This window comes from Spermophilus citellus (genome assembly GCF_964194105.1).
Source record: "Spermophilus citellus genome assembly, chromosome: 15".
Taxonomy (NCBI): Eukaryota; Metazoa; Chordata; class Mammalia; order Rodentia; family Sciuridae; genus Spermophilus; species Spermophilus citellus.
In genome coordinates, this window is record NC_138195.1 from 72,043,946 (window position 1) to 72,063,708 (window position 19,763).

General features: G+C 52.1%; 2 protein-coding genes across 2 annotated transcripts in view; both read left to right on the forward strand.

Annotated features, from left to right (window-relative positions):
- Positions 1 to 3,979, forward strand: part of SUFU (SUFU negative regulator of hedgehog signaling) — a 121,247-nt gene extending 117,268 nt beyond the window's left edge. Inside the window, exon 12 of the mRNA XM_081268730.1 lies at positions 3,802 to 3,979. Within this exon, the coding sequence (XP_081124856.1) occupies positions 3,802 to 3,831 (30 nt within the window). The 3' untranslated portion in view covers positions 3,832 to 3,979. The remainder of the gene's footprint in view (positions 1 to 3,801) is intronic.
- A 1,505-nt stretch (positions 3,980 to 5,484) lies between these two features.
- Positions 5,485 to 19,143, forward strand: TRIM8 (tripartite motif containing 8). The gene is made up of 6 exons (XM_081268724.1): positions 5,485 to 7,115; positions 15,821 to 15,916; positions 16,156 to 16,389; positions 17,639 to 17,670; positions 17,805 to 17,920; positions 18,248 to 19,143. The coding sequence occupies exons 1-6, from the start codon at positions 6,546 to 6,548 to the stop codon at positions 18,853 to 18,855; spliced, it is 1,656 nt and encodes a 551-aa protein (XP_081124850.1). The 5' UTR covers positions 5,485 to 6,545; the 3' UTR covers positions 18,856 to 19,143.
- The last annotated feature ends 620 nt before the right edge of the window (positions 19,144 to 19,763 follow it).

The following is a 19,763-nucleotide window of genomic DNA, read 5'->3' on the forward strand; positions in this document are numbered from 1 at the left end:
AAGGGCTTCACAAAATGAAGAATAACCACAAAGACTAAAAAGGAACACATCAGGTATGTTTGAGGAACAACAGGGAAGCCAAGGTGACAGGAGCAGAAGGAAAGGGGAGTTAATAGGAAGTGAGACCAGATGGTTACCCACAGGTGAGATTGTGTGGGGCTTTATAGGCAATTATAAAACTTCAACTTTCATTCTTGGAAGCTATTAGAAGATTTCAAGCAGAGGAGTGATGTGATTTGACTTATATTATTTATTTATTTATTATTACTCAATTAAGCACTCAGTTGTTTTTTAGCAAACACATGCGGCTACTCTCATGCTAGGAGATGGACACAGGCCCTGCCTGAAGGAGCTCATGGTACAATAGGGAAATATAAGGAAACAGACCCAGAAAGAGCCATGAAAGATGAATGTATTTATAAATAAAATTATTATCTATTAGCTAATTTGTTCATTATTAATAAATAGTGGAGTCTCACCATGTTACCCAGGCTGTCTGAGAAGTGATGGGCTCAGGTGATTCTCCCTTTCAAGACTCCAGAGTAACTGGGACTACAGGCACATATCACCACTCCTGGCTGCTGACACATTTTTATAATTTTTTTTTAATATTTATTTTTTGGTTATTGGCGGACACAACATCTTTGTATGTGGTGCTGAGGATCGAACCTGGGCCGCAACGCATGCCAGGCGAGCGCGCTACCGCTTGAGCCACATCCCAGCCCATAATTTTTTTTTTTAGTTGTAGATGGACACAATACCTTTATTTTACTCATTTACTTTTATGTGATACTGAAGATGGAATCCCGTGCCCCCACGTGCTAGACAAGTGCTCTGCCTCTGAGCTACAGCCCCAGCACCTGCTGACATATTTTTAAAAGATTATTCTGGGGCTGGGGATGTGGCTTAAGCGGTAGCGCACTCTCCTGGCATGCGTGCGGCCGGGGTTCGACCCTCAGCACCACATACAAACAAAGATGTTGTGTCCGCCGATAACTAAAAAAAATAAATAAATATTAAAAAATTCTCTCTCTCTCTCCTCTCTCACTCTATCTTTAACAAAAAAGAAAAAAAAAGTTGCACAGATCCCATGTCAAGTTGCATAGATCCCATGTTTCTCTTCTTAAAAAAAAAAAAAATATATATATATATATATATATATATATATATATATATAAAAGATTATTCTGACTACATTGTTGAGAATTCACTCCTGGAGGTAAGGACAGAAACAGGGAAGCCAGTAATGGAGATGTTAAGAAGTAGTCAAGGATGACTGGAGCAGAAATAGTACATTTTGGACACTTTCAGTTTGAGATGCTTGTACCTTCAAGTGAAGATGTCAAGATGAGCAATTAGTATATGAGTATATAGATATTTAAGAGTAAGATCTATCTATAGGACCTGATACTGATCAATTAGATAAAATAGATGAGGGACAAAAAAATGTTCAGGTTGTCTCCCTGATCCTTGGCTTAGTAACAACTAAATAGTTGATGGATCGATCCACTGACTGAGATTGGGAATCTCAGAGGGAGAGGCTAGGATATGAAGAGATGAGGAGTTTAGATTCCAATTCATTGAATTCAAGGTAATTGAAAGAAATCTGTGTGAAAAGCTTCTGCAACCAGGACAGTGATGATTTATTAGATACTTTTTAGTAATGGAACTACCTCTTTCTGAGGCCAAAATCCAAGAGAGAGAGAGAAACTGGAGATATTGGCTGAAGAGTCATCAGCATATAGACAGATAAATACTGAGGACTAAATGAAAGGCCCCCAAGGACAGGTGGAGATTAGTAAGAGGATGGAGAGAAGGACTCTGAGGACTGTCAATATTGCTGAATTGGAAATTGCTGAGTTGAGAAGTTAAAAGATGAGAAAACCAGAACAGTATGATGTCTTTCAAGTGAAGCTGAGAGTTGAGAAAAGTGAGGAATTAGAAGAAGGCCCCTGCGCCCAGCTGAATTTTTAAATATATTTTTTAAAATATTTTGTTTAATTAGTTGGATCTTTATTTTATTCATTTATTTATATGGGGTGCTGAAAATCAACCCTGTGCCTCACACATGCTAGGCAAGTGCTCTACCAGTGAGCCACAACCCTAGCCCCATCAAACTGAGTTTTTGATCCTCCTGCCAAGCTGGCTCTAGGAGTCATTTTAGAACATTTTGATCAGTTGGATGTGTGGTAGCACAGGCCTGTAATCCCAGAGACTTGGAGGCTGAGCAGGAGGATCACAAGTTCAAGGCCAGCCACAGAAACTTAGCAAACAACTTATTGAGATCCTGTCTCAAAAAATAAAAAAGGCTGGGGATATGGTTCAGTGGTTAAGTGCCCTGAGTTCAATCCCCAACACCTCCCCCCCCAAAAAAAAAAAGGGTAAACAGGGATGGGGGTGTAGTTCAGTGATATAGTGCACACATAACATGCATAAGGCCCTGGGTTCCACCGCCAGTACTTCCCAGTACTGCAAAAATTAAAATAAATAAAAATAGGGCTGGGGGTGTAGCTCAGTGGTAAAGCACTTGCCTAGAGTGTTCCATCCCAAGCACCACCACCACCAAGAATAAAAAGGTAGAGAGAAGTCTGTGTGTTATTATTTATTTACCTATTTTGGGTGCTTAACCACTAAACCACATATATTTTATTTTCAGGGTCTTGCTAAGTTGTTGTGGCTGGCCTCGAACTTTTAATCCTTCTGCTTCAGCCTCCTAAATTGGTGGAATTACAGGTGTGCACCATGACTGGCATATAGAGAGAGGATTATACTACACACAGTAAACTTTTATTTTTTCTTTTTGGAGGAGCAAGGGAATTGAACTCAGGGTGCTTTGCCATTGAGCTACATTCCCATCACTCTTATTTTTTTTTTTTTTTAATTTTGAGATAGGGTCTCACTAAATTGCTGAGGCTGGCCTTGAACTTGTGATCATCCTGCCTCAGTGTCCTGATTCACTGGGATTACAACACCCTGCTTTACATACAGAGATAAGTACATTTTTATCTCATTCCTACACCCCTGAGATGGAATTTCTATTGTTGCATGGATTCCTCTCTACCTCATATCTAATCCATCAGTAATTCGGGTTGTTTCTACTTCCAAAATATATACCAGATCTCACAGCTGCTCACAAACAGTTTAAAATCCAAACTCCTGGGCTGGGGATGTGGCTCAAGCGGTAGTGCGCTCGCCTGGCATGCGTGCGGCCCAGGTTTGATCCTCAGCACCACATACAGACAAAGATGTTGTGTCCGCCGAAAACTAAAAAATAAATATTAAAAAAAAAATTCTCCCTCACTCTCTCTTAAAAAAAAAAAAAAAATCCAAACTCCTCACTATGACCTGTAAGGCTCTGTGTGTTCTGGCCCCTTCCTGCCTTTCTCCCTCCCACACAGCCTTTTTCTGCCGTAGGACATGCTTGTTCTACTGCTTTTTGCATTTGTTTTTCCTTCAGACAGGCGCACTCTTCTCGATGTTGTTACTTACCTGATTCCTCCTGAACATTCAGGTTTCAGCTCAGATGTCACTTTTGTAGAGCCTTTGTATGTGCCTCTTACTCTCTTATCACAGAAAGTATCCTACATATATTTAAATTTTAAAAAAATTTTCATGCATTTGCCAGGGAATCAATCCCCAGGGCCTAGAAAAATGACAGACAGAAGAAGTCTTTTGTTATACTATGTATTTGTGGACTGACCAATTAAGGCAAATTACTTTAATTCTTTAAGGAATGTGAAGACAAGTATTAAAGACATCAGGAAATTGCCCCACAGTGAACCTTTGCAATTCTCCGTTCAGTTCCACAGGACAGATGAGCAGACTCATTAACAAACCCTCCTTTCCCTCAAGTAAAAAAGAGCTACCGGTGAAGAGGCCCAGGAAGAAGTGGTCCCGCTACGAACTGGCATTATCGCCCGTGTAAGATACACAGAAACCCTTTCCCAACCCAATGTTTAACATACCGAAGTTGGTGAGCCAGTCACGTCAGACTCTCGGGGTTGCCCCGCCTTAAAGAAGCGGAGCCCCATCTTGGGGACCAATAGCATAAGCAGACTCTGGAACAGCCCCAGTTCCAGACAGGGAAAAGGGGAGGAACCAGGCGCCTCTGCAGCTGTAATAGCACTTCCGGAAAGGTTCGCCCCGCCCCTCCCCCCGCCCATCTATTTCACTACTGCCGGGTGGGCTGAACCAGCGGGAGCTGATTAAAGGCGCCGCCTGCCGCTTTCTCTTAACCTCCCCCTCCCCGTCTCCCCGCCCCCTTCTCGAGTAGCGGGACCGGCCTTGATGTAGGAACACCACCCCCTATCTCTGTCCGCTCCAGTCCACTCACCGCAGACCCCTGCTCTCCAGCATCCCCACCCTGAGGGCCTCCCAACCCATTGTATACTTGGCGACTGTGGCTCCAAGGCCGGGCGGTGACTGGGGAACCGGGGACTCCAGTGTGCCCTGGCAGCCGGTCCCTCAGGCCCTTCCCGTGCCTGCCCTTCTCGAGGTAGTGAGGCTGAGGCGAAGGCGCCCTTCCCTCGCTGAGCAGGCGGCAGGGCTAACTGGCTGGCCGTAAGGACGTACCCACCCCTCCCCCGGCCCCGGCAGCGAGCTAGCCCCCCCACCCCCCGCCGCCCCTTGAGGGAGGAGAGCCGGAGCCCGAGCGAGCCGAGGCAGGAAAAGGCAGTCGCTGACTGCCCGGCCCGCCGATCATTTTTATTATCGAGACTATTATTAAAAGGGGGCGGGGACCCCAGGAAACGGGGAAGGGGGCTAGAAACGCAGCTATTTTTATTAAACAGATTATTCCTCAAATAATAATAATATGCGCAAGATGGCTGAAGGTGGCTGTGATGAGTGTTCGAGTTGGGGGGTGGTTTCTTCCTCTCTTTTTTTCTTCTTTTTTTTTTTTTGATCTGAGGATAAAGCTCTGAAGCGACAGCCTCTGTGAAGACCCTGCCGGTAGTGCCCTCCCCTCACTTCAGAAGCCGCGGAAGACAAACGGACCCACAGACAGAGCGACCGGCGCAGGCCCGCCCCGGACGCGTCGCCTGGGCAGCAGCGGGGGGCCGCGGGCGCTCGCCTTTCTGCCGACTTCTTCCAATTTTAATCTTTTTTTATTTTTTGGAAAGGACCAGGGTGGGTGGAGCAGAGGTGGAGAGAAATCAGGAATTGGCATTTTCTCCCCTCTCGCTCTCCTAATTTGCTAGAGGCCGCCAGCCCTCCCCTTGGTAGGGGACAACCAAAAAAGAAAAAAAAAAAAAAAAAGAGAGAGAGAAAGAGAAGGCGTAGGACCCTCGAGCGCGCGCGCCTGGACCCCCGGCCGCTGCAGTCGCCAGGAGCCCAAGATGGCAGGGCGCTGAGGAAGCAGCCCGGCTCGGCTGGCTTGGCCCGGCCCCGCCGCCGCAGGCTGGCTCCGACCGCAGCCCGGAGCCTTCCAGGCCGGAGCAGAGGCCGAGAAGAAAAGAAAGTGGGGGGGAGGGGGCTGGGGGGGACGAAGGGGGAGGGCCGGGCAGGGGGAGGGGAGGGCCGGGAGCCGAGCCTCCTGTTCATTAGCAGTTAAGAAAAATTCCTTTCTAGTTTGATCAATCCTTGTTTTCCTCGGCAGAGCCGAGGCGCCCGCCCAGTGCGGCGACGGAGAGCGGGGTCTCTTCGCGGTGGGGGCGCCCAGCGCGGGGCCTCGGGGGAGCGCAGAAGTAGCGACAAGGGGGTCAGGCCGGAGCACCTCCGGGGCTTCTCCCTCCCTCCCTTTCTGGTTGCCTTTTTTTTTTTTTCCACTTCTCTCCCTCCCCCTTCCGTTTCTATTTGTGAAGGAGGAGGAAGGCAGAGGCGGACTGGTGTCTCTGGCCGGGGACTGGAATTTCATCTGAATGACTGCCCCAGCGCGCACGCAGCGCCCCGGAGTCGGCCCGCCTGCGCCCCGCAGCCCGCGCCCGCACACTGCCGGCCAGCCGGGGGACGCCCGCGCCGCGGTCCGGGAACAGCCGGCTTGCCTCGCTCGCCGGGTCCGGTTCTAGCAACCCTTGGCACCGCCGCACTCGCTTCCCGGGCCCCTCGGACCTCGGCCTCCGGCCAGGCGAGGGAGGCGCGGCGCCGACGAGCCGGGCGGGAGCCACTATCGCCGCAACCGTCGCTAGAGGAAGTGTGCTGCTCCCGGGCTCCGTCCGCCTTTGGGGCGCGCCCAGATGTCAGTTGCGGGGCGCGCAGGCCTCGGGCCGCCGCTGCCTTAGCCGCGCCGACGGGGAGGCGGCCTCTTATATGGAATTTGGACCCCGACGTTCCCCTCCAGGGCTGGTGCCCCGGCCACGGCCCTGGCGCAGTCCGCCGCCTCCCGCTAGGCGCTCGGGAGGAGGAGACGCAGCCGGCGGCGCGCGCGGCGTGGGGACCAAGGCTCCCTCCTCTGGGGGGCGGGCACGCGGAAGGCGCTGGTGACTGAGCGACTGTTGGGGCCGACCGGGGCCAGAGCTCGGGGCTCGGTAGGCCCACAGCTGCACGGGACGGACCCCCAGGGCTGGTTAGTTGGAGAGACCTGCCCCGGCCCCCTGCTCGGAGCCGCCATGGCGGAGAATTGGAAGAACTGCTTCGAGGAGGAGCTCATTTGCCCCATCTGCCTGCACGTCTTCGTGGAGCCGGTGCAGCTCCCGTGCAAACACAACTTCTGCCGGGGCTGCATTGGCGAGGCATGGGCCAAGGACAGTGGCCTGGTACGCTGCCCAGAGTGCAACCAGGCCTACAACCAGAAGCCAGGCCTGGAGAAGAACCTGAAGCTCACCAACATCGTGGAGAAGTTCAACGCCCTGCACGTGGAAAAGCCGCCGGCGGCGCTGCACTGCGTGTTCTGCCGCCGTGGCCCCCCGCTGCCCGCGCAGAAGGTCTGCCTGCGCTGCGAGGCGCCCTGCTGCCAGTCCCACGTGCAGACGCACCTGCAGCAGCCCTCCACCGCCCGCGGGCACCTCCTGGTGGAGGCGGACGACGTGCGGGCCTGGAGCTGCCCGCAGCACAACGCCTACCGCCTCTACCACTGCGAGGCCGAGCAGGTGGCTGTGTGCCAGTACTGCTGCTACTACAGCGGCGCGCATCAGGGACACTCGGTGTGCGACGTGGAGATCCGGAGGAATGAGATCCGGGCAAGTACCCTGCGCGCGCGCGCGCGAACACACACACTCTTACACACACACACACACACACACACACACACCCTCTCGCCTGGGAACCACCCATCCTGACAGGCTGACTCTTGTGACAGCAGGCTAGAGGCCCCCTACCAAACTCTTCTCTGAAAGTTTGGGGGTAAGGGCCTTCAAGAAAGGTTCCAGATCCCTGCTGGGTACATTCCCCGAGCCGATGCTCCTAGGGTCCATCTTGCGATTCCTTTACGGAATTGGGGGGTGGGTGCTGTAAAAGGTAGAGTTTGGGTGTCGCTTTTCTGTTTTGCGCAGCTCCTCCCCCAGCGTTGTTTCAGTAAGCCCTACGGGAAGTCACCAAGACAGTGACCCCGGTCCTGCTTCTCCAGCTGCTGTTTATGTAATGAGCGTCCTGGTGCCGCTGCTGTGGCTGACATGATCCATGATGCTGGCATACCAATGAGGAAGTAAACAAAAGCAGCCATGTTAGTTTTAAGCTCTATTGGAAACACATTGGGGAGTGGGGGGAGCTTCCGGAGGGGGAGCAGAACTCCAGGTATCTATCTGATCAAGGCCTGGACAGCCAGAGGAGGCACCCTACAGTGCCTCTGTTATGCGTCTTAGTCCCAGTAGCTTCCTCCTGTGTGCGAGAAGCTGCTCTGTGTTGTCTGCGCCTGCATGAACAAACCTTAAAGTATGTGTCTTCATCACTCTGAGCCCTTTCCTCCCAGCCCAGCCCACTTGCACAGCCCTCCCACATGTGTGGGGGGGGCTGGAGGGGGGAGAGACGGAAAAAGAATCCTGTGGGTTTAAGGTTGAGCCGCCTTGAAATCTGGTTTCAGGCAGCTGGCTCCCCTGGGCTGCCGGCTTGGTGATTATGGAACCGCACCCCCCTCCCATTGTATACACCCTGCAGCAGCGGCCAATGTCAAAATTGCCTTCCCTCCCAGGCCTCTGGCAGGGTTTGGAAGCTGGTCTGAGGCAATACTTCCGACCCCTTCACTGAAGGGGACTCCTCCTAGGTCCCTCCCCAGTCCCCTGGCTCTCAAGGGTTGAGTCACACCAGAAGGAAGGGGTTGTCCTAAGACTGACTGGGCCATCACTGAAGCTCCAGCTTGGGGCCTGGGTGTGATATCACTTTGATAGGACTGGGCTCCAATAGAACTGGGAGTGTTTATGGGTGGGGGCCCCTGGAGGCTAGTAGAGTGGGGAGCTTGGTATGAGGAAGCTCAAGCAGGTCAAGGTTGTAGATGGGGGCTGTTTCCTGTGGGGGGGGGGACTACTCACAATGAGTCACTATTTAACAATCAAAAAACATACCTATACAACCAACAAAAGGCAGGAGGGCCACCGCAGGCAAAGGGCGGAATAACAAATTTGCTGTATAATTAGTTTGCAATCCGATGGGCTATAGCCCTGGGGTTTTGTGCCAGGATAGGCTTCTGGTTTCTTAAAGGAAGTGTGGGGGATGGAGAAAGGAGCCACTCCCTCTCCTCCACCCCCCATGGTTGGAAAAGACCGAGGCCTGGGGGAAGTGGAGAAGCTGGGAACCTGGTAGTCCTCCACCCGGACTCACAACTTGTGCAGTGTGGGTTGTGCAGTCACAACCCACACTTTTCTCCAGTATTGGGAAGCTGCTGCTATTAATAAAGATAGCAGGGCTGAGGAGAGGGGGCTGGGAAAGTGCAGAGGCTAGAGAAAGGAGGGCTGGCCAGTACTTGTCCTGGGATTGGCAGCGAAAAGTAAGGAGGGGAAAGAAGGAGAGGTGGTTGAAAGGAACAGGGCGGGGCAGCACCCAGGGTATTGAGTGTATGTGTGCCTACACCTGTGAGACTGCTATAGTGGGCTTGAGTGCCAGGGAGACTTTTAGTTAGGGTGGGGAGAAAACTTCATTATACTTGACTTGGTGATGAGCAAATATCCTTAGTCTGCCTAAATTTGCCTTTAAATGGATCTGTGTCTTGCCTGTAGCTTTGGGGGGACAAGGGTGTCACTTGCTTGCAGTGTGTACCCTGGGGTTTCCACCAACAGACCACTGATCTGGAAGACTTGATAGATGGAAGCAGACACTGAACTTTGTCAGCAGCTCTGTGTGTGTGTGTGTGTGTGTGTGTGTGTGTGTGTGTGTGTTGGTGCATGGTGTGGGCAGGCTCAGAAGTAGTGGGTTGCATCAGGTCCAGATGTGTAATTTTGTTCGCTCAGCATCTGTGCCCAGCAGTCTGAGTCTCATCCTCCTCCAGGCTCCCCCTCCACTCCATTCTCTCCAGTGCCCCAGGGCACTAGGGTTAGAGATCCTTCAATAGTTCAGTGTCACTCAAGTGTGAGTTTGACTTACTGAAAGTGGAGGAATAGGAGCCCCGCCCTGGTTGGGTGGTGAACCATGAGGAAGCTGAATAGAAGAACCTTGTCCCTGTCAGTCATCTGTCTCTCCCACCCCACCCAAAGTCAGGGAGAGAGTCCTTTGCCTTGATCCCTTGTCCTTCCTCTCCTACCCTGTGGGTGGGGGGTCCTGCTAACATGGCAGATCAATTGACTAGAAATAGGAAACCCTGGTTGTCTCACCTCACATACTCATGCACCCACTTGTACACTTGGGCCAGTGATGGGGGTTGGGTGGAGCAGCAGAAAGGCAAGCATGGCCTCCAGGGCCTGGACAACTTAAGGGAGACTCAGTCAACCTTTTCAAGTCAGGTCATTGCCCCACTCTGCCCTTGGGGGGAAAAAAAGCCAGTGTTCCCGGCCTCATTGCCTGAAGCCTGGATTCCCACTGACTGGGCCTCAGAACTATTCTCCAGAACTTACCTAAACCCTCAATGTTTTCCATAGACTGGGGGAGGGGAGCTAAGACCCCAAGATTGATACATTGAGGTGGACTCAGGCCTGGCCACTCTGAGTGGACAATCCATTTTGGCCCTCAGGTTCAGGGGTTCATCTGAGTAACCAGGGACTGGTGGGTGTTGAAAACACTCCTGTGACCTCCCTTAACATGTAAGGGACCCCAAAGAAGGCCTAGTTGGCGGGGACGCTCTGCAGAGGTATGTGTGTACATGCATGTTCATCTGTGCCTGCTTGAGCATATGCATTCATAGTGTGCTTCTGTGTCATCCCTAGGACCCCAGATCAAGGCTGGAAATGTTGCCAAGACCCTGTTCCTTGCATTCTTCCAGGTGCAGAGTTGAGAAGAGGTGTTCTCTGGGGAGGGGATCTCACCACTTGGGCCAGTTTGGGGTTTGCAACTAATTAGGGTGAGAGCACCCTGTTCACAATGCCTGTTCTGGACTGGGTACTCTGGAAGGGGTCCTGGGTCTCTGCCCCTGTGTGCCCATTTCTGGGTAGGCTGTGGGAGTGAGAGTTGGGTGGTACAGCTATGCTGGGACTGGGGCTGGGCCTGCAGCCTGACTCTGGCAGTGCCAACTCACTGCTCCCTCTGCCCACAGCATACAGACTTCTGAGGTCTTAGGTGGGGTGGAGAGACAGGGTGTGTCTGTGTCTGAACCTGAATGTAATGTGAGGGTCATGTTGTGCCCTTTCCTTGACCATCCAGAGTCTTTGTGGAAGCAGGGGACTGGCTTGGCCTTCCTCTCTTGTTCTAAGAGGAGCCTTAGGCAGAGGCCCAGCCCCCCACCTCTACCCTAGGATCCTGCTGACACAGCGGGGCGCCTGTCATGTACGCCCTATTGATTACTCTGCCTCCTGCAGCTCTGGGAGGTTGTGCTTCCACATCTGCAGGTGTGTGTGTGTGTGTGTGTGTGTGTGTGTAGCCTGCACAGCACTTCTGTATATTTTACGTGTAACTAATTTTTTTTCTGTCCCATGGGTATCTATGAGAAGGGACAATGTGGTTGACTTAATTTTGCAGTAGTTTCATGTGTGGTGGTGAGGTCAGGAAGGTGTGTGTGTATGTGTGTGTGCATACACACATGCATGCACCATGCTGGCTGTACATCTTTGAGCTGAAGTTGAGTGTGTGTTTCCCTGTTGTCAGCATGACTGCTGGTGTGAGTGCTTGCTCAGGTGATCTGATGGCTATGAGTCTGTCAGGAGCTTGAGACTTTCTTGCCTGGTTGGGGTGAGGGTGAGCTGTTGCATCTGGCAGGTGTTGGTAGGTGAATGGATCCTGCAGTGCTGTCCTGGGGGAGCTGGGCCCCTGCCCTGGGCTGAGTAGTCTAGCCTGGCTGGCCTCATCCCTGGCTCTGGGAAAGCCTTCCTCCCAGGCTGGCCTGGCATTCAGACCCAGACAAAGGGGGGCTTTCTCTCTCGCCTCTTTGTTCTGCTGCCCCAGAGCTCTGCTCTCTGCATGGCAAAAGCTAATTCCACTCCGCAGCTGGGAAGCCTTCTGGGGTCTACGAGGCTTGCCTCTGAGGTGCCTTCTCTCTCCTTGCCCTGGCTTCTGCCCTGTCACCCCTTCTCTCTGTGGGTCTGTAGTTTTCCCCAGTCTGGGAGATCACATGGTAGCTCGAGGCTGGGGCTGAGGCTGTGCAAGCAGGGGCTAGGGCCAGGCCGGCAGAAGCTTTTTAGAGAGGAGAGAGTGCTCCAGGGAGTGAGGAGGCTCCTGCACTCTGGGGGAACAGAGGTGGTAGAGGAGCAGGGCTTGGCAACTGGGGAGGAAGTTAAGATGGGACAGCTCTGAGCAGTGGGTAGAACCTGAGCTGGAAGAAGTGCTCAGCAGTCCAGCCCCCTTCTTGCCCCTTCTCATCTGCTCTACCCCCACCACAGGGTCTGCTGGAGCCAGCTCCCCTTCTCTGCAAACCTAGGGCCTGCCTCTGCCCCAGCCTGGGGGCGTTTCCTCTTGACCTTGCTTCTCTTCAAGGTTGACCTGAGGTTTTATTATTATTATTTATTAACTTTTATACAGCCCATAGTTCCCATGCCTTGCCTATCTGCCCAGTCTAGTCTGACAGCAAAAATGCCAGCAGGGCATGGCTCGTCTGGCCTGAGGCTTTCCCAGCTGTTGAGATGTAGGGGCTCAGGATTCACCCTCTCTAGGCTGGGAAGGGAATCTGAGGCAGCAGCTCAAAGATCAGTCCTTTGGGGACTTACCCGAGGAACAGGGTATCCAGGTGCCATGAAGGCGTAGTACTAGAGCATCCCAAGTCTTCATTCTTCTGTTCTCACAGGCCTAGGCACCAACCCCAGAAGGCCTGAGGCCCTAAAGTGCAGGGACAGGGATGAGCAGGTCCCACCTGGGCCAGGGGCTGCTGATTGGGATTGCATCACACATATTCCTCCTTTAGTGGCCTGGTCCCTTGAGTTCTACTAGACTAGATCATGGTTCCCACTCCCACATACTTTTTGTTTTAAGACAGGGTTTTGCTGAATTGCTGAGGATTTTTCTAAGTTGCCGAGGCTGGCCTTGAACTTGCAATACTCCTGCCTCAGCCTCCTGAGTCACAGGAATTATAGGTGTGCACCACCATGCCCAGCCCACTCCCACAAACTTGAAATGTGCCTCAGTCCAGGCAGGCCCCTGTGGGGTGGGAGCATTTTGTAAAGTGCTTCACCTCTACCCTCGCCTCTGCATTGGGAGGCCTTGCTCTGCACCTCAGCTGTGGGGCTTTTCAGGTGGGAAACTAGGATATGGGATTCCCTGAAGATGCTGGTAAGGTTGGAATGAAAAGAAGGCTGCTGGAGGTGGGGAGAAGTACAGGTCTTGCTTCCCAGGCTGCCTCTCTGTTCGCCTCCTGCCTCAACCTCCTGGGTGGCTGGGATTACAGGTCTGCACCACCAAGGCCAGCTTGTTCTCCTGCATCTGGCCAACCATCATTTGGTAGGACTAGAATAGAGGGTGAAAATGGGGCACAGGTGGGTATTCCTCCTTCCTCCTGTGCTAGAGACAGCAGCACCTCCGTCCTCCCAGGTATCCCTAGCAGGATTAAGATCACCTGGCCCTGAGAGAAGGTAGGCCCCAAAGCAGGAGGGGAAGGGAGTAGGTGGCTTTCAGCACTCCCTGGCTGACTACTGTCTCTGGCCAGTGTCCTTCTCCTTCCTGCACTCAGTAGAGACACAAGCCCAGTGGCCTCTGATGTGGGTCAGGGGAAATGAGACCCATCCACCAGGTAGGGGGCATTGCCACTGCCTTTGCTAGGCCTGGGCTGGACTTCCCTTCTCTTCCCCCTTCAGAGGGTCCTGAGACCCTGACACTAAGCAGAGATATTCCATAGGGTCCAGGGTAGAAGTGCTGCCAGGGAGACTCTGGAATTATAGAGGAAGAAGGAAGGGGCTAAGTTTCACCCCCATCCCCTAGTGGACAGGAGGCAGCTCCTTCCCTCTCTGGGAAAGAACTCCTGGAGGGGGATGGGGAAAGGGCTCCCACTTACCTGTAGGGTGGGAGCGGAGCAGCCCCATTTCTATCCTCCCAGGGAAATTGGGCTGGGAACCTAAAGCTGCTTCTTTCTTACCCCTCACCTGAACCCCCTAATCTGTTACTTATAGGTTTGGTCATTAAGAAGTAGTTGAGTAGGGAGACCACGATACAAGGTGTGTGGAGTAAGTGGGGATCTGGATTGTCAGATGTCCTGGGTACTGAGACGGTAAGAGTGGCCTAAACTCTGAGGTGCACCTGGGGGACCATGGGTATAGGGCAGCCAGCAGACAAGAGTGTGAGGCTGGTTGTTACAGTGTAGGCAAGTAGGCCTAATGTTTCTGAAGGAGCACCCTGACTGCTTTGTCTTTATGACAGGCCCTCTCCATTGTTTAAGGCCTCCAGGAGGCCCAGCCTTTGCTGTGCAGTAGATTGGGTACAGGTGTAAGCATGAAGGGCTCCCAGGTGGCGATGTATGCTGGTATGTGCATGAGCGCATGTGTGCCTCTCTGTCCCTGCCCTCACCCAAGCTGTTTTTATTTTCAGTCTGTCCCCTAGGCTGACAGCAGATCCCTGTGTGTTGAGCCTGGGTGAGGGACTTGCCAAAAAGGAAGGGCTCCTGAGTCATATTCTTAGAGGTTCTGTGCTATGCCATTGAAAGGCAGAGCCAGTTAGGGGAGAGCCATAGGCTTCCCCAGCTGAGAACAAGAGCCTCGACACCTCCTGTACCCCACATCCCTGTGCTTGTTTCTAGGGTAGCTACCTATACAAAGTGGGGTGTGACTGAAGTGTCTCCATGACCTTGGTTTTTCCACATGGAAAAGGGGTTGGGGGCATGAGGAAGGGTTTGTTGGCAGCTTGTCTTTTATTTATTTATATATATATATATATATATATATATATATATATATATATGATGTTAATGGACCTTTTATTCATTTATTTATATATGGTGCTGAGGATCGAACCCAGTGCCTCACATATGCTAGGCAAGCACTCTACCACTGAGCCACAACCCTAGCCCCTGGTAGCTTGTCTGTGAAGCCAACTGGATGCGATAGAGAGTGCAGGAGTCATGGGGTAAAACTCAAGGGTTACTCTGAGGCCCCCACAGAGGAAAAAAGAGAGTTGCTTCTTGTTGAGTGGTCATCACTGTGAGTGAGGGCAATTGCTCAGAGCTGCATGGCAAATCTTACTTTGTGTGCAGAACCCCTGGGTTTATTCAGTAAATATGTCCTGCATTTACCAAGTAGTATTCAGGCCTTTCTGAGGCCTGGCTATGAAGGCAGGTAAGAAAGAGCAGTGATGCCCAGTTCTTAAGAGGCTGTGAGTCTTGTAAAGTAGCCACATGTAACTAGTGGCAACTTTGCTATACAGTACAGTTATAGAGACAGGGGAAGGGGAGAGAGTGACAGCCCTACTACATGACCAGGACAGGGAAGGACCTACAAAAAGTCAGAGCAGCGAGCACAGAAAGATTCCCAGAATTGGTCCTTGAAGGAGAGAGGAGATGCTGTGGGTACAGAAAAATATAAACAGAATTCAGGGAGCTAAAGTGTGAGAGCGTTGGGGGACAGGATGTCAGCTCACCTGGCTGAAAGAGTCAGACATAAAAGAGACTTCATTAGCTTGCCAAAGTATTTGAAAGGAGAGGTCCTTGAGGGTTCTTGAGCAAGGGTTTGAAAAGGCATGTGGTGGGACAGGAAGAGGAGGATTGTGAACGCCAGAAATTAAGAGCTTCAGTCTTAGGAGCCATGGTCTCCTTTCTGTCTGGATCCCACTGGGGCTGAGGGAACTGGCAGGGACTCCAGAGGTCTCGTTCTCAGGCTCCAGAGCAAGGGAGGGAGGCTGGCGCCATGCCCTCTAGGGCCTGTGTAAGGTGAGGTCTTTGGACTGACCAGAGGAGTCCTGCATGACCTCAGAAAGGCTATTTGATTCTCTGCATCTCAGGATACTCACCTGTAAGATGGTGCTCCCCAGAGAGAGGCGGCTTGGCTAGAATAAGAACAGACCCTGCTGCCAGAGCACCTAGGCTGTGCCACTTATTGACTGTATGATTTTGGACAAATACTTAACTTCTTTGGGCCTTGATTTCCTCTTCTGTGAAATGAGGGTCATAATAGCACTTACCTCCTAGCATGGTTGGTATGATTAGATAAGTAAAAGTGCTGTCCGCAGCCTGCCTTCAGAAAGCTCAGGGTTTAACTATGTGTGGCTGTTGCAGGTTTCCCCTTGCTGGTCATGGGCTGGGCCCCCCAGGGCTTCGTGAGCACTGGGAAGGGCTGGCTGCCAGAGGTTTTAGGCCTCTCTGAGTCCATTGTACAGAGAGAAGGATAGTGCTCAGCCGCCCTTGGTAACGGTTGGAGTGACAGCCCCTCTGATGTCTCTACCCCAAATATCCCTGCAGAAGATGCTGATGAAGCAGCAGGACCGGCTGGAGGAGCGAGAGCAAGACATTGAGGACCAGCTGTACAAGCTTGAGTCAGACAAGCGCCTGGTGGAGGTAGCAAAGCTGGAGCTGGGGATGGTGGCTGGGGGTAGCACATACTCAGGATCTGGGGCAAGTTCCTTATGTAGGGCATGTTGGGTGATTCTGTGCCTGAGACCTACTGTTTCGTGGGTGGCTGGTACAAAGCTCAGTGATGCCAGTGGGGAGTTGCAGGTTGGACCTTATCATTGGGATCCAAGGGTCTTGCTGTCCCAGTACTCACCTGGCTCCCTACTCTTGTTCCTACCCCACAGGAGAAAGTGAGCCAGCTGAAGGAGGAGGTGCGGCTGCAGTATGAGAAGCTGCACCAGCTGCTGGATGAGGACCTGCGGCAAACAGTAGAGGTGCTGGACAAGGCCCAGGCCAAGTTCTGCAGCGAGAACGCGGCGCAGGCGCTGCACCTCGGGGAGCGCATGCAGGAGGCCAAGAAGCTGCTGGGCTCCCTGCAGCTGCTCTTCGATAAGACAGAGGATGTCAGCTTCATGAAGGTGGGCTGCTGGAAGCCAGGTCTCCTCCCAAACGGGTTTGCAAATTTCTGCTCCCCCAACCTGTCCTCCAAGTATTTTCACATGCCCCTGCCTCTGGAGTCAGGCTGCCTGTTTGTTCTTCTAGCTTTGTGACACTGGGTTCAACAAAGGTCATAAATGAGGGAACAAGGTACAGGGAGTGTTTGCACCTTATTCCCTCACCTATGAAATGAGGCTAAAAATACAAGTCCTCAATCCAGGCGTCGTAGTGCATGTCTATAATCCCATCGGCTCCGGAGGCTGAGGCAGGAGGATCATGAGTTCAAAGCCAGCTTCAGCAATGGTGAGGTGTTTAGCAGCTCAGGGAGACCCAGCCCCTACGTAAAATACAAAATAGGGCTGGGATTCGGTGCAGTGGCCAAGTGCCCCTGAGTTCAATCCCTAGTACCACCCCCAGCCTCCCCAAAAAATAGACTAGAACTACTGTTGGGCAGTTTGTGGCCTTTCTGTATATCATTTGGTATGAAAATTCAACTGTTTAGGACTGGAGCTGGAGCTCAGCGGTGGAGCACTTGCCTGTCATGTATGAGGCACTGGGTTTGATCCTCAGCACCACATATAAACAAATAAAGGTCCATCAATAACTAATGAAAGTATTTTAAAAAACAACCATTTTGCTGCAGAAGTGTCAGTGGATTGGATTGTGGTGTCCTGTTGGGGTAATATGTAATATATGATTCGGGCACCATTTTCCTTCTAAAATCCCAAACACTCCAAATTCAACATCTGGCCCCAGAAACTTTAGATAAAAGGTCAAAGGCTTATGGAGGCCACCTTGTAGAGATGAAATAATGGATGAAAGCCCTTATAATGGCATAGGTCACATAGCAAGTGCTCAATAAATGTAGCTTTTTTTTTTTTTTTTTTTTTGCAAGAGAGTGGAAGAGTACCAGGGATTGAACTCAGGGACACTCAACCACTAAACCACATCCCCAGCCCTGTTTTGTATTTTATCAGAGACAGATCTCACTGAGTTGCTTCTACCCTGGTAAATTGATGAGGCTGACTTTAAACTCATGATCCTCCTTCCTCAGCCTCCTGAGCTGCCGGGATTACAAGGCATGGGCCACGATGCCTGGCCTAAATGTAGCTTTTTTTTTATCTCCAAAAATGGTGACACTCCCCATGCTACACCCTGCCTGGTGAAAGGGAGAGGGGGGCAGTTTCTGCCTTGCCTTTTCCACTGACTGACCCTATTCTCTCCCTCTAGAACACCAAGTCTGTGAAAATCCTAATGGACAGGTGAGTGGATGGCCCCTGGCCCTAAAGGAAACACATCTGGGGGAGGACAAGGAGGGCCAGGCCCACAGGGGGGAGGTAGGGCGGGCTCAGCGGTGATACCTCCTCACAGCAGATGCCCCGTCCACTGCCCCCAGGACCCAGACCTGCACGGGCAGCAGCCTTTCTCCCCCTAAGATCGGCCACCTGAACTCCAAGCTCTTCCTGAACGAGGTGGCCAAGAAGGAGAAGCAGCTGCGGAAGATGCTAGAAGGTGAGGGTGAGGTCCTCCTTTGAAGGGAGAGAGCCCTTTGGGCAGGGGTAAATGCCAGAGCCAGTGTGGTCTAGGTAGATAGACCTTTCTTCATATCCTGGCTTGGCCACTTTTTCTACCTGTGGGACCTTGGGCAAGTGACCTGAGCCTCAGTTTCTTTAACTGGAAAATGAGAATACTAGTAGTCTGTACCTCCTAACAGAGAAGCCAGCTTGGAGGAAGATGTTACATGTTTGATCCCACAGATGTACAAGGTACCCAGGGAAAAGGAGACCTGGGTTGCTTGGGCTGGGAGCTTTGGCGACTTTTGCCCCAAACTCTCCACAGGGCCTTTCAGCACACCGGTGCCCTTCCTGCAGAGCGTCCCTCTGTATCCTTGTGGCGTGAGCAGCTCTGGGGCGGAAAAGCGCAAGCACTCAGCGGCCTTCCCCGAGGCCAGTTTCCTAGAGACGCCATCCGGCCCTGTGGGCGGCCAGTACGGGGCAGCAGGCACAGCCAGCGGTGAGGGCCAGTCTGGGCAGCCCCTAGGGCCCTGCAGTTCTACGCAGCACTTGGTGGCTCTGCCGGGTGGTGCCCAGCCAGTGCACTCGAGTCCCGTGTTCCCCCCATCGCAGTATCCCAATGGCTCCGCCGCCCAGCAGCCCATGCTCCCCCAGTATGGCGGCCGCAAGATTCTCGTCTGTTCTGTGGACAATTGTTACTGTTCTTCCGTGGCCAACCATGGCGGCCACCAGCCCTACCCCCGCTCCGGCCACTTCCCCTGGACAGTGCCCTCACAGGAGTACTCACACCCGCTTCCGCCCACACCCTCCGTCCCCCAGTCCCTTCCAGGCCTGGCGGTCAGAGACTGGCTCGACGCCTCCCAGCAGCCAGGCCACCAGGATTTCTACAGGGTGTATGGGCAGCCGTCCACCAAACACTACGTGACGAGCTAACGCCACGCAGGCTGGGCGCTGGGGACCCTTCCCCCCAACCCCGATGGCTCCGGATTTATGCACCCAGAGACCTGCCCTTCTCTACCTTTCTCTCCCTTTCTTGTTCCATTCCCCCAGGTCTTTTCTTTCTTTTTGGATTTTATTTTGTTTGGGGCTTTGTTTTTGATTTTTTTTTTTTTTTTTTTTTTTTTTTAATGAATCTCCTGGATGGAGGCAACAGTGGGAGCTGGCATTGGTTGGGCCACAGGTGGCCCTGGAGTTGAGAAAGTGTCTCTTAAGGCGCTGAGTTCTCTGTCTCTCTTTTCTTCCACTTCCTCCCCTTCATACCCCCAGGCTGGAAGGACCCTCAGTTTCCCCTAAAGCCTTGGGGGATCCAGTTTTCCTCACTCTTCCTGGGAAGAAGGCCCATTGCCCACAGGCCTGTTTCTCTTCCCTCTGTATTTTCTTTGGGGCCATTCAATCACTGATGGAGTAAGGAATGACCTATAGATTGTGGGACTTTTTGTTTTGTTTTTTAAATTTTTTTAAACCAAGAATGATTTCTCCTGCTTCCTTCTCCTCACCATCTTCCCGACGAAGTTCAAAGGCCACTTCTCAAGCAGCTTTTGGCACCTTCAGCCTCAGAGTGGAATCTTTTAAAGACAGGAGCCCCATGTCCAGGAAAGGGGAAAAGGAACTTTGCCAATGATAGTGACCACAGCAGAAGCAAATAATAATAATATTAATAATAATAATAAAAGAGAAATAAATAATAAAATAAAAAACAATAGCACAGCTCTTGTCGAGGTCAGTGGAGGAGGAGGGGCTGCCCCAATGGGTCCTTGCCTGGATTTTGACACAGCAATTTCCTATAGTGAGCACTTTGTATGAATCTTGGACTTCCTGTTCTCAAGGCGCAGGTATTTATT

Excerpts from the sequence above, each read along its gene's own strand:
- TRIM8 (XM_081268724.1), top strand. The coding sequence starts at position 6,546 with ATGGCGGAGAATTGGAAGAACTGCTTCGAGGAGGAGCTCATTTGCCCC. Across the intron at positions 15,917-16,155 it reads CAGACAAGCGCCTGGTGGAG|GAGAAAGTGAGCCAGCTGAA; the intron begins GTAGCAAAGCTG and ends CCTACCCCACAG. Across the intron at positions 16,390-17,638 it reads AGGATGTCAGCTTCATGAAG|AACACCAAGTCTGTGAAAAT; the intron begins GTGGGCTGCTGG and ends CTCTCCCTCTAG.